This window comes from Rattus norvegicus, chromosome 3 (genome assembly GCF_036323735.1).
Source record: "Rattus norvegicus strain BN/NHsdMcwi chromosome 3, GRCr8, whole genome shotgun sequence".
NCBI lineage: Eukaryota > Metazoa > Chordata > Mammalia > Rodentia > Muridae > Rattus > Rattus norvegicus.
In genome coordinates this window covers 76,547,985-76,561,550 of record NC_086021.1, presented here as the reverse complement: position 1 = coordinate 76,561,550, position 13,566 = coordinate 76,547,985, and the positions used below count along the sequence as shown (strand labels likewise).

General features: G+C 42.9%; 1 protein-coding gene across 1 annotated transcript in view; it reads left to right on the top strand.

Moving 5' to 3' along the window:
• The window catches only part of Slc25a12 (solute carrier family 25 member 12), a 94,669-nt gene that overhangs the window by 37,986 nt on the left and 43,117 nt on the right, over positions 1–13,566 (top strand). Inside the window, 1 exon segment of the mRNA NM_001399269.1 lies at positions 7,679–7,818. Within this exon segment, the coding sequence (NP_001386198.1) occupies positions 7,679–7,818 (140 nt within the window).

Genomic DNA, 13,566 nt, shown 5'->3' with positions numbered 1-13,566 from the left:
GCACAGGGCCTTTAACACCTAGTTAACCAGCATCAACTCCAAGTGAGTAACAGTGCTGAGTGTTCTCCTTGCACACGTGCACACACGTGTACACATGTGCACACACAGCTTTCTTCCAAACATGGCACAGTGATGTTGGGGGAACTGGACAGGAGAATTGGAGTTAATGACAGTTTCTCTGAGCTTATATTGTGTGCACATCAGCCAGGAGGGTAGTGTCACATGCCTTTAATTCCAACGCTGGAGAAGCAGAGGCAGGTGGACCTCTGTGAATTCAAGGTCCACCCGGTCTTCAGTTTCAGGACTGGATAGCCAAGTCTACACAGAGAGACCCTGTCTCAAGAAAAACCAAAAACAAACAAAGAATTAGGTTTCTTAAAATCAAGTTCCATTTTGTTTTGTCTCCCGCCTTACCGTGTGTCCCCTCCATTTGGTTGCTTTCCCCGATTTGTGCGTGTGCCTTTTTAAGTGTCACTGAAGATACTTCATTCAACAGACCATCAACAGACTCCTGTAACTGTTGATTAAGAGATTAAAATGAACACAGGAAACAGCAGAACGGCTGGCACACACCTCACTTCACGAAGATAAAAGATCACGGACAGTACAGCTGAATCTTATTACTTTATGGCTCTTTTGTTTTTCCCTTAATTTATGACTTATGAGTTAGGATTTTAAGAAATATAGTCAGAATGGAAAAAGTAGTTTGACCCTGGGTTCGGTCCCCAGCTCCGAAAAAAAAAAAAAAAAAAAAAAAAAGTAGTTTGAGTTTCTAACAACACCTACCATAATCTGAAGGATTTAGGAAGCCCCTGCCTCCGAGATGTGCTTTCTTCTTTCTTTTACGTACAGATAATCTTATCATGAAATAACCAGAAGTTATTTCACAATAACTGTGAAGTTCTAGTTCTCCCGCCCCACCCCCGTTTCTCCTTTCTCTCCCCCTTGATCTCATTTTGTAAGGGCTTTGGTCATTTCCTCTTCCTGTTCTCTATCCCTACTTTCGAGGGTCCACTTTTAGATAATATCTCTCTCTCTCTCTCTCTCTCTCTCTCTCTCTCTCTCTCTCTCTCTCTCTCTTTGTGGTTCTGGGAGTTGAACCCAGGGCCTCGTGAATTCTAGGTAAGCTTTCTCCCACTGAGCTCAAGCTCCACTCTTAGGCCAGCTTTCTCAATCAATCTGAAAGCAGTGATATAGAGAAGAGAGTATCCGACTTACGTCTTTGAGAAAACTAGCATCAAAATCATTCTGTTCAGCAAGTGCCACGTAATAAGGTTTTTAAGGCCCACTCCTCCCAAAGACTCCAGCTTCTCTGTGTAAGGAAATCATCAACTTGGAAGTGTATTTTTAGAGGATCTGTGGGTATGTGATGAAGGTCGGTTTGTATCCGTTTAATAAAATGAATTGTTCTTATATATTTATAGACGCATGTTTAGGGAAAAGAAATTTGATGGTCACTTTAACTAGAGTTCAATGCTTTGCGCCCAATGGCCTTGCATTTTTTAGTTGGAGCTATATAAGGGACAGTTTTCTTGTGCACACGTGGGAAAGTAAGGAGCCATATTGGATGCAAACGGCAACAGAATGGCGACCAATCACGTTGCCGTTGCTCTGGTCTTTGGACAGCAGTGTTGGTGTTATCTGTGTGTTTGTTCATACTGTTCTCATCATCCTTTTGTTTTAGATGTGCTTTTTATGCACATCAAGCTATATATCTAAGCTCTGGCATCATAGCAACTATTCATATGCGTAACAGCAGCAAACCTTTACTTGAGTGCCAGACAAGGTGTTTTTGTTGCTGTGGTCAGACAGGCCTCCATTCCGCAGAGAGGACTTACATCAAGGCCTTGTAACACTTCAGAATGAAGGCTCAGAAGAGGATTCTGGAGTTCTGTTCTTGTTTGTTTCTTTTTTTAAATGAATAAAGCTTTAGTTAATATTTTTCTCTTTGATGATCTTTAATAAACTTGTAATGCATGCTACGGGTAATTACTTAATGGCTTGTATCTCTGTTGCTGCCAGATGGCCTGAGCCTTGTGGAGCCCATTGCATGTGCTGATACAGTGTCCATGTGCCGTGTCTCACTGTTACCCACTAGTGTGCTGGTGTCCTGCTGGGTAGAATTAGGTAGCCGTAACCTGATGCCCGTCAAGTGGGAATACTGCATCGTACTGTTATATGCTGCCTTGCATTTATCTAAAAAGACTTTTATAGAAGGTATTTATTGCTCTAACAGAGATTGGATTCTAAAATAAATGAACATAATCAGAAGAAACTCATACTTGTTTACTAATAAACAAATCTGCTCTAGATTTTCTATTAAACACTTGTGCACACTGCACCCCAATGGATTTGTTAGGACTGGAAACTCGCCACACTGGACTTTTCCAAAGACACACCCATACTTCACAAACCTTCTAAAGCAGGAATGCCTTTTGATATAGTACTGTGTTGTCCAGGATATACAGGGTACAGCAAGTAAAAAAAAAAAAGTATTCCACACATGCTTTTGAAGTGGACTTTCCTCTTAGGGGAAGCCATAACAACAGTTGTGTTATGCCACGGGAGTGTAATGCCAAGAACCCTGCACGTGCCCTTTCTCTGTGGAGAATAACTATAGATGTGGATAGTGTGAAAGTCTAGTGGCCACACACTGTGATAATTTGGTGTGCGAGAGAGGCCCATGGATATTTGATTAAATCAGGAAGGAAATTTAAGATGCTTTGTACTGCTTTTGGGCATCAAAAAGGACTGTTTTGAATAAAATACACAAGGTTACTAAAGTAGCTTAAAGTTTGACGTTAAAAGGGTTTTATGCCACTTGACGGTAGACTGTTAGGCCTTGTAGCTTCTGTGATGTTCTTTAACTGTGAGCTCATCTTTCCTGAGAAATGAACCTTTATGTATATTTGGCAGCAGGACCCCTGTTTGACTGATCACAAGTAATCCGTTCTGGAGGTAGGTAAAGGGTTAACAAACACCTTTCCCCCCCAGAATGCCTGGGGAGTTCACCTAGGACACTAATTCCTTCCTGAGAGTAGAGGGGTAGTAGAAGTGGAGGCTGAGGGAGTCTGCATGCTGAGGCCTGTTGGTCGGGACTTCCTCCACCACTTCCTGGTGTTGATCCTTTCTGTTGTTACCTTGTTGCTGTTTGTTTTCTTATCTGGGTTCCGAGTTGTTCCTCTTCTTCCCTCCCGATTTTCCCTTCACTGAAAAGCACATCCACACGTCTCACTGTTGTGTCTGTTCAGTTGTACACAAGGATAGTCACCATTTACCACAGGTATCCAAAGGGCCACTCTGACTTCACCCTAAGAACCGTGCAGGTGAAAAAACCAAGCTGTTGAGGAAAAAAAAGTTTCCCTTGGCAGTAAAGAATGCTCGGGTCTCAAGCCTTTAAAGTCGGAAGCAGCGGCTCCTGCTGGAATCCTTGAAATCAGATGTCAAGCTGGGCTGATGGTAGGCGGGCTGTGTCATGGGGCTGATGGCTTGTATACCTACAGGAGGAGTTCTCTGGCCACAGCGTTGGTACAGCAGCTCCTTCCAGGCTCATTCATGGAGCAGGCATGGTGGCAGTCTTGGAGAAGAGTGCCAGCCCCGGTCAGAGGTAATTTTGTACTGCAGAAAGGTGCTGAAGACCCTTCAGGAAGCGCCCATAAGAAACCAGGGGAGGGGTGAGGGGGGGATGAGACGGGGAGACACAGTGCGGGTTGCCGGGGAAACGGAAACCTCTGTTAAGACATATTTACATAATTTGTTTCAATGTGTATTTCACCTAGTCCAGTCTTCATAAGTGACTGATACAGCGAAACTGACTAATATACCGTTTTCAGAACATTTTTCCGTTATCACATTCTCACCTTTACCTGCTCTCCAGACAAATCACGTGCTCCTCTCCTTTTGAGCCAAGAGAACATAATGACAAGCTACTTTTGTTATCTGGCCCAAATTCCCTCTTCAAAGGAATTATAAAGCTTCTTTTTTCCTAAGCCCATGTTCTCTGCAGGAAGTGGAAAAGTGGTCTATTGTTTTCTCTGTCAGAAACATGAATGGACTTCCTGTTTTTCTCAGCAGCGCCCACCTAGTATAGCCTCCTGGATCATGATCTTGCTGCCAAGAGAACTGTGGCCGCAGAAATAGTGCTCATAAAGAGTGCTATTTAGGGCTAAAGATCCTTGTTTGCCACTGGAAGATGGGATTCTCTTTGGGTGGGAAACTCATTGCTCAGCCCAGTGAGACAGATCAGGGTTCATGGTGGTCACCCTCTCAGGTCATACAAGACCTGGTAACCCAGGAAGATAGCAAGCGCAGGTGCAGCAGCCCATGGAGCTATTGCTCATGCAGGAATCTGCCCCTTAGTTCTACGACTTTTACACAATGTTGTTTTGCAAACACATCCCGGTGGCTACTATAAATTAAGTCTTCAGTAGTTCACTAAATGGTCTCTGTAACATTCCTGAGCCAGCTTCAGGCAACAGTGATAGAACAGGGACAGATTGGAGATGACATCCCAAGAGATGCCGGAGAGGTTCACAGTCTTATTATCCCTAAGCATTCCAGCCGAGCCTAGGGTGTGACAAAAAAAAAAAAAAAAAGGACTGAAAGTATCATGGAGTAGTTAATAAACTGGGGATGATGTCACCGTGAAACCACGTACAGAGCTGTCAGGGCCATTCGGGGAGAAGTAGAAAATGTCCAAATACAACTCGTAGGAAATGCCACTTCTGTATTTGAGAGCCTGCTACGACTAATTTAATTGCTCGAACAGCGCTCTAAGTACTTAGAGACTGCTAGGAAGTCAGTAAGAAAGAGCTTCCCGTTTAAGGTTTCACTCTAGGGCTGGGGGACAGCCCTGTGGTGGAGTGCTTGCTTAGCATTGGCAAGACATAGGGTTGATGGTTAACCCACTTTGGCAAGGAGTCTTTTACTATAAAGGTCATCTTCAAATATGCTTTATAAGTTTAGTTTGTGAGCCTAGTATGGTAGCTCAGGCCTGTAATTCCCAGCCTTCAGAAGGCTGAAGCAGGAGGATTGCCAAGAGTTCAAGGCCATACTGGGTGACAGTATGAGGCCCTGTTTCAAATAACAAAACCAAGCCAAGCAAAATTACGCCAGGCCTGATAGTGTCAGCCTGTAATCCCAGCTACTTGGTGGCTGAGACAGGAGGATTCTAAATTCAAAGCCCTATTGGGCTTCAGAGTAGGTTCAGGCCCAGCCTAAGTAACCAGACACTGTCTCAAAAAAAGGGGCGGTGGTGCTACAGATCAGTAGCAGGAAGCTTACCTAGCATGCTCAAAGACTGGGGTTCATTACCCAATACCACAGATAAATACACAGCTAAGTAAGTAAATAAACAAACAGAGACAATTTAGAAAATATCCTTTTGGTGATGTCAGAAAAAAAAAAAAAAACCCAAAGCCATTACATTTTGTTTGTTTGAAGGCTTCTGAGTCTTTGACTTTGAGGCTCTTTCGCACTTAAGATTCTGGTAATTTCAAACCCTGTGAAAGGGATCCAGTTTTATCTGCTGTTACATAAATATTATGCAGATAGTTTTCCTTTTGTTTTAGAGATAGTGCCATGCTGAGGGGACTCAGACCTGCTAGGCAGCGGAGTGTATGTTTCCTATTAAGTAACTGGACGTTCTGAGTTACAACTTTTAAACTAAAAGTTACTATGAAGTAACGTTCTTTCTCTCGCCATCTTAGCATTACTTCATATACACAATGGTTTATTCTTACTCTGCATCCCGCCGCACTCCTTATTTTTTAATGTAAGCACCTTTTTGCTAGATTCGTTTTGTTTCTGAGACTCCGTCTTACCCTGTAGCTCTGGCTAGCTAGGCACTCATTATGTAAACCGGGGTGAGCGCTAGTTCACAGAGATCCTCCTGCCTCTGCCACCGGAATGCTGGGATTAAAGGCCAGCATTGCCACATCTGGTTGGTTAGACCTCTAAAATAAGTAAAGTTGGTTTAATTTGAGAATATAGTGATTAATTGTATTAATGGATCCTAAAAATATTTGTTAGCGTTCCATGTTTTAAACATTATACAATACTTACTATTTTAATTAATTTATAAGCTTCAATATATTTACAATCAGAAGTTTTATTTGCACCCCCCCTTCATCCCTCTCGAGTAGAGGATCCTGGGGATTGGATCCATGATCTCATGCATGATAGGCAAGCATTCTACACAAGCCACATCCCCAGACCCTAGCTTTAAGGATGCTCTTTTGTCTGGGTCTGAGCCAGAATCTCGTGACTAGATATTGAAGTCTTTTCAGAATAAAAGCCCCATGCAGTGTTTGGCTCATGTTCACTTATGGTGAACATACTTGACGTAGGTCGAAAGCTCTGAGATCCTGTTAGCTAAGAAATCCTGCCTCCATTGAGAGAGATGCTGAGAATCCCGTCTCCCCAGTGACATCCAACGCCTCCTTCTGAGTTTGCTGCATCTTGTGAACCAGAGCTGTTTATCCTGAGTCCAGACTGCTAGGAGAGTTCCACCCAAACGCAGCATTTTCGTCAAGGAAAGGGGTCCATAAAACAAAGGGAACCCATTGCCCCATCACCAGTTATGAGACTGACACTGTATTCAAAGACTGTCAAAATCAGAGAAAACAACATAGTTAGAGGCAATCGTAAAACAGCAAAGCCATGTTTACTAGTTCTCTAGGATAACTGATAGCTATTGATGGTAAAACTCTTTCACTAGTAAAATTGGCTTAAATTGGAAAATAATTTAGTTAAGACCTTACTAAAAAGGCTTCCTGCTTTCTTAACGTTGCTAGTGATTTTTTTTTTTTTTTTTTTTGGCATGAGCTTCTAAATTAGTCTACCCAGTCTATGCTTGTTAAAGTACCAGTCATTTGTGAACCGTTTTTCATAATACATGTAAAACTGCTAGGAAGCAAATGATCTCGCTGGTGCATGAAGACAAGCAACGGAGTTCTGGTTGTGTCTTCCAGCGTGACTGGTACCCAAGGGGAAGTTAGCATGCCGTGGATGTCTCTTCGTTGACAAGCGGATCACTAATTTCACTTACCTTAAAATATTTTAATAGCTCAGACTGATAATCATAGATTTTAGGGGGATTTCGAGGCTTTGTGGCGAGGCCCTATTTTTGACACTATCAGCTTTTAATAAGGTGCTTTACTGCTGAGCTAATGATGTGCTGTTGGTAGTATTTCTTATAGCTATCTTCAATAGTCATGTTCAGGCTAGTGTGAATGTAATAATCACGCCTCAATCAAACCATACTTAGTATGACAAATATTGCATTATACTGTAATTTAGGTATTCACGCTTCTGATAAAAGGCTTAATTCGACTCCTTGAGGAACCAGGGAAACACTATTGATTTTATGCTGGAATAAAGTAGCAGTTATTGATACTGCAAGATAGAAATCGCTTCCTAATTAAAATTAAATCAAGAGAAATTAAGACTCTCACGGCCTTACACGTAGCGGAATACAATCTTAAGTGAAAAATTATATTTTGTATCAGTTGTGCTCCTGCATGGGTTTCCGGGCACAGAGAGATTTGCAGTTCCTCTTGGTAGAAGCAGCCGGTCTTGACTCTTTAAACGTTTCTTAATTCTTCTCTGTAGGAGCATTGCAGTGGATTGGGTGATTCGCTGTCAGCGGGACTGACTCATTTTTCTTTTCCCTTTTAAGAAAATGTCAAGGAGATTTTCGGACAGACTATTATCCATCACCACATCCCCTTTAACTGGGACTGCGAGTTCATCCGGCTGCACTTTGGGCACAACCGCAAGAAGCACCTGAACTATGTGGAATTCACTCAGTTCCTCCAGGTAGGCGCCCTTCCGGTCTAGCTCAGAGATGGAGGCAGTCCCTTCTCACCCTCATTCCTCATTTCCCTCTCACTGAAGCAAGCTCTTTTGACTCTGGCAGCCATTTTCTTTCAGCCTGTACTTGCATTCATTTAAGTAGTCAGCTTATATTATCCCTTCTTAATTTCTCAGCTTTCAGAAAAATGTTGGGTTGAGTTCTAGCTATGTGAGATTCGGAGTTCTTCTGCCTCTCACGGCCAAGCACAGGCTCAGATATTTTCCACTTTCATCCTTTCTGTAGTTATGTCACAAGTCTGTTCAGATCAATAGTCACAGGAATGACTATAATTTCATAAATATAGCCCTCCACACCTATGGGCTTTGTATCTGTGGAGCCGAGATAGAAAAATACAGATAGAAAAATATTTGGAAAAAAAGTTGCATCTACATTGAACATGCACGAACTTTTTTTCCTGTCGTTATTCCTTGAACAATAAAGTGTAATTACATTTACATAGGATCCACACTGTATTAGTGGGCTTTTGTTTTATTTTGTTTTGGTTTTTATCTCTTTCTGAGATAGAGTTCCTCTGTGTATCGCCCTGGCTGTCCTGGAACTCACTCTGTAGGCCAGACTGGCCTCAAACTCAGAAGTCCACCTGCCTCTGCTTCCCAAGTACTGGGGTTAAAGGTGCATGCACTACCTCCCAGCTGCATTAAATTTTATAAGTAGAGATTATTTCAAATCTATAAGAGAGGCTGGTGAGATGGGTCAATTAGTAAAGGCGGATGCCACCAAGCCCTGATAACCTGAGTTTGATATTTTAAAGTCATGTGGTGGAAGGTGAAAACTGAATCTTGCAAGCTGTCCTCTGACCACCCATGTATACCATGGTGCACACACACACACATACACACACACACACATACACACACACACACACACACACACACATACACGTGCACATGCACATGCACATACACATGCATGCACATGCACGCACATGCACACATGTATACAGAGGTGGGGAAAATATACCAATAATAAATGCAAAAACGTAGGCTCTGCATAGGCTGTGTGGAGGAGATGATTTAAAGCATATGGGGGGACATGAGTAGGCTCTCTGCAAACAGTGACCCGAGGGATACCTCTGATTGATGACTAGAATTTCTGATTTGTTTAGAATCTCCAATGTTTGTTTACTTTTCTACCTAGTGATGTTAACTCTTCTAGCCATTGCTGTTGTTAAAGTCTCCTTAGTGCATTTGAAGCCCAGCCGGTTATCTTATCAATTTCCTATCAGTGACACTCTCTAGGAATCTCCCATCTAAGCAAAAATGGAGGGCCAGGTGTCTGGCCCGGTGTCTGGCATGCATGCTATCCTAGTGTAACAGAGGCAGTTTATGGGCTTTTAGTATGGTAATGGTATTTTGCAACCTCTGTCTATCCCAGACCTTTTCATACAGAACACCCTGGTCTGTTGTAGGAGTCACTTCCATCAATACTTCTCTTCCAGCTTCTGGGGACTACTAACCTGCCTTTGTTTTAATGGATTATATAGTGTAGACAATTCATGCAAATGGGATTGTATGATAGGATAGTTTGTGTGTCTTTTCCTTTCACTTAACATAATATTTAAGATAATTACCCATATTAGATCAAATCCTAGTGCTCTGGAGGCAGAGACAGGCAGACTTCTCAAGTTTGAGGCCAGCCTGGTCTACCCAGAGAGTTGTACCTCAGTGCCTAGTGTAGGTGAAGCCCTAGGTTCAATCCATAGGGAACAGCCACTAGGCCTTTAGCTAGGGTGTAATTGTTCACACTTGTAGTTCTTGCATTTAGGAGGCTGAAGCTGGGGAATAGAAGTTCAAACATACATTTGGATCACACCCGGGCCATATGAGAAGACCTTGTCTCAAGAAACAAGCAAGAAGAACCACCCATATTTGATCATATTTTGACTCATTATTCACTGTGTGACTATATTTTTGTCCATTTATGAGTTGTTTCTGACCTTCTGGTTCTTGTGCACAGTAATAACTGCTACAAACATTCACATTCAAATATTTGTTAGGTGACCCATTTTCAATTGTCTTGTGTAGGGAGAGAATTACAGTCTTCAAGTCCTCTATTAACTCCCCTTGTGCCCCTCTGTTCATCCCTTCCCTTTTGTGGTGACGGGCGTAGTGTCCAGGACCTCGAGCATGTTGGACAACTGCTCTCACTGAGCCAAGTCCTGGCCCCTTTGCCTGACGTTCTAAGGAAACACCAGAGTGTGTTTCCTGGTGCCGTTCCAGTCTGAAGGTGAAACTGAGCTACTCCCCGGTTGCTGTCACCTTCAGCCTGAAGAGCCTGTTTGTCCTTATGGTACATTCATTACACATCTCTGTTCCCTGAGTTTAATCTTTCTTTCATAATCTTTCTTTCGTAATGGTTTTCTTCTTTTTGACGGGATGTTTCCTGTATTGGCTCTCCAAGAAAAGTAAAATAAAGTTGAGATTTTCTCATGTGGGAAAGGCTTCCATCGTCATACTTAAACAGTTAGGTCAGATGTTGGTTTTTAAGGCATTTCTTGTGTGCTTTCTCCTTTGTGGTGTTGATGTTGAGCTGCCCAGTGCCATTCTCACTGGAGATTTCTCTTGCATTCTGGGGGGTTTTAGGACTCTCCACCCCACCACTGCCACCCCTCTCATTACCAATGGTTGGTTTCTTGACTGGTTGTTTCCAGGTCTGGATCAAGAAATTGAAATAAGGGCTTCCACAGATGCAGTCTCCAAGCTGTGTTCAGGAGCAAAGGGATAGTCAGATGAGGCACACATGAGAACAGGTGGAAGCACACACAAGCGGGCAGCAGCTGCATGACCACAGAGGGGTCATGGGCCCCAGGGCATTGGTGTCATTTAAGGAAGAGGGAAGGAAGGCAGGCGGGAGGGAGGGAGGGAGGGAGGGACTTGTTACTAAAGGGCATAATATGAGTAGTTCTCTACTTCACTTGACAAGTTTGAGTTATGTAACCTATACTGCCCCTATTCTTTCCCATAATGCACTTGATTTTAATCATAAGCACACCCCAGAATACATAGGGGTAAGATGGTATAGCAGGGCCAGCAATATGGCTCAATGAGTAAAGGCACTTGCCACCAAGTCTGGTGAAATGAGTTCAATCCTTAGGACCCATAGGATAGAAAGAGAGAACCAATCACAATAAATTGTCCTTTGACAGCCACATGCATGCTATGGTATGCCCCCACCTCCATTTTTATAAAGTAATACATTTTTTAATTGAAAAAGAATTAGAGATGGTCGATAGATGATTTTCTTTAAAAGCTCACCTAGAGGACATGGTTTGCCTTGCTGCCCATGTACCCAAAACAGGTTCATGCTGGATTGTCTCTCCCCACCTTCCTACAGAATGTGACTGGAAAGGCGTTGATCCATGTTTGATGACTGTCGGGGAAAGAGGAATGTCCCCATTATTTGGAGTAGGAAACATGTACAGCCTGATGTAGGTGGGAGTCCTGGGTTACTCACAGGCTGCTAGATGCATTGTTAGGAAAAGGCTGTGTTCATGGCCCATGTCAAGTAGATTTATTCCCTATGCTTGCCTGCCTTGCCTTCCTGAGATGTATTCATGTGAGTTTACTTTTTAGTCATTTTACTAGGCATTCAATAGGATCTTATAAAAAACTTCAATTCTTGAAGTTATTTTCCCCTTTTGCATTTTTTCTTTTAGCTTTCACCCTATTTTCCTTCTGGTTCTCTAAATCTTTTAAATTAGTATTTGTCATATTTTGAAATCTTTAAGAGTTCTCTTGGTTTTCCAAATATCTTCCAAAATTTTATCTATTTATTTGTTTGTTTTAATGGCATTTCTGGGTATGATAATATAGTCTATGGGTTGAGGCAGAGAGAAAATTCCAAATTGGAGTTTAGCTTAGGATACACTTTAAGACTTTGTTTTAGGAAAAAAAGAAAGAAAAAAAGAAAGAAAGGAAGAAAGAAAAGGCAGAAAAATAGCATACCTAGTTCTTATTAGAGCACTGCACAATTTTCCCCCACCTCTTCAATTTTATTGAAGATGGGATTTTCAGTTTCATTTCCTTCAGAGTATGTTTGCTACAAATTTCATTTTTACTCCTTCTGTTTCCTCTTTCTGTTTGCTTTTTAAAAAAGATTTATTTCTTACACTTATGTTCCTATGTATGTTCATGTGCACTGTGTATATACAGATGTCCTTGGAGGGTCAGAAAAGAACATTGAATCCCCTCCCAGAACTAGAGTTACAAGTGGTGTAATCCAGGGCTGGAGAGATTAACCTCTGGAGGGCTCAGAGGTTAAGAGCACTGACTGCTCTTCCAGAGGTCCTGAGTTCAAATCCCAGCAACCACATGGTGGCTCACAACCATCTGTAATGAGGATCTGATGCCCTCTTCTGGTGTGTCTGAAGATAGCTACAGTGTTATTCGTGTACATTAAATAAATATTCAAATAAAAACTTTAAAAGACAAGTGATGTAATCCACCCAGTGTGGGCGCTGGTGACTGAACATGGGTTCCCTGCTAGAGCAGTAAGCACTCTGAACTCATGAGCCGGCTCTCCAGCCTCTGTTTGGTTTGGCTGCCTTAGTCCCTTGAGTGCTCACACATCCAGCTTCCAACTTTTCTTCTTGTCTGTGTCTCTGTTTCTCATACCAGAGGCATTTGTTGGGTCTGATCTGATGGTCTTTTGTTCATGTTTACGATTAGAACTTACCGAACACTATGAATTTATGGTAATCGGTTTAACTACCTTTCTATTACTGTGACAAAATACCATGACCAAGCCATATATAGACAGAAGCATTTAATTTGGCTTACGGTTTCAGAGGGTTAGAGTCTATGATGGCAGAACAAAGGCACGGTGGAGGAACAGCTGAGAGCTCACACCGTGACTCATGAGCAGGAAGCAGAGATAACTCAGCATGCATTTTGAAACCTCAAAGCCCTCCCCCAGTGGCACACTTCCTCCATCAAGGCCACACCCCCTAAGCCTCCCCAAAGAGCTACCAACTGGAGTCCAAGTAAACATGAGCCTGTGGAGGCCATTCTGTACCAGCACAGGGTTTACTAACTTCAGACATGGCAGTGAAATGCTGTGGTACGGCCATTTTGTTGGAGCTCTGGGGTGCCTCTGTGACAGGCCTTTGGATTAGTGAATGAGGTCGTCTGCTTTAGGAGACGGCCCAGCATGTACACTGCTTGCTGCACAGGATGAGAATCAGTTCAACCCCTAACATGCCAGAAAAGGTGGACGGGCAGGTTTACATGTTGGGTCCTCTGTGATCCCAGGCTGTGTGAGGCCACGACAGGAGGACCACTGGGCTTGATGGCTGCTGTCCTGGCTCTGGGTTCAGTGAGAGAGTCTGTCTGAAGAGAATAAGGTGAAGAGTAGTAGAGCAGGACAGGTAGTGTCCTCCTGTGGCTTCTACGTGCATACTCTTACACACCACACACACGCACACACAGACACACATACATACACACACCACCAACCACACAACATACAGACACACACAATACCACACTCACACCACACCACACCACACATACCACATACACACAACACCACACATACCACACATCCAACACCACACACACACATGCACACACACATACACACATAGACCACCAACCACACAACATACAGACACACACAATACCACACTCACACCACACCACACATACCACATACACACAACACCACACATACCACACACCTAACACCACACA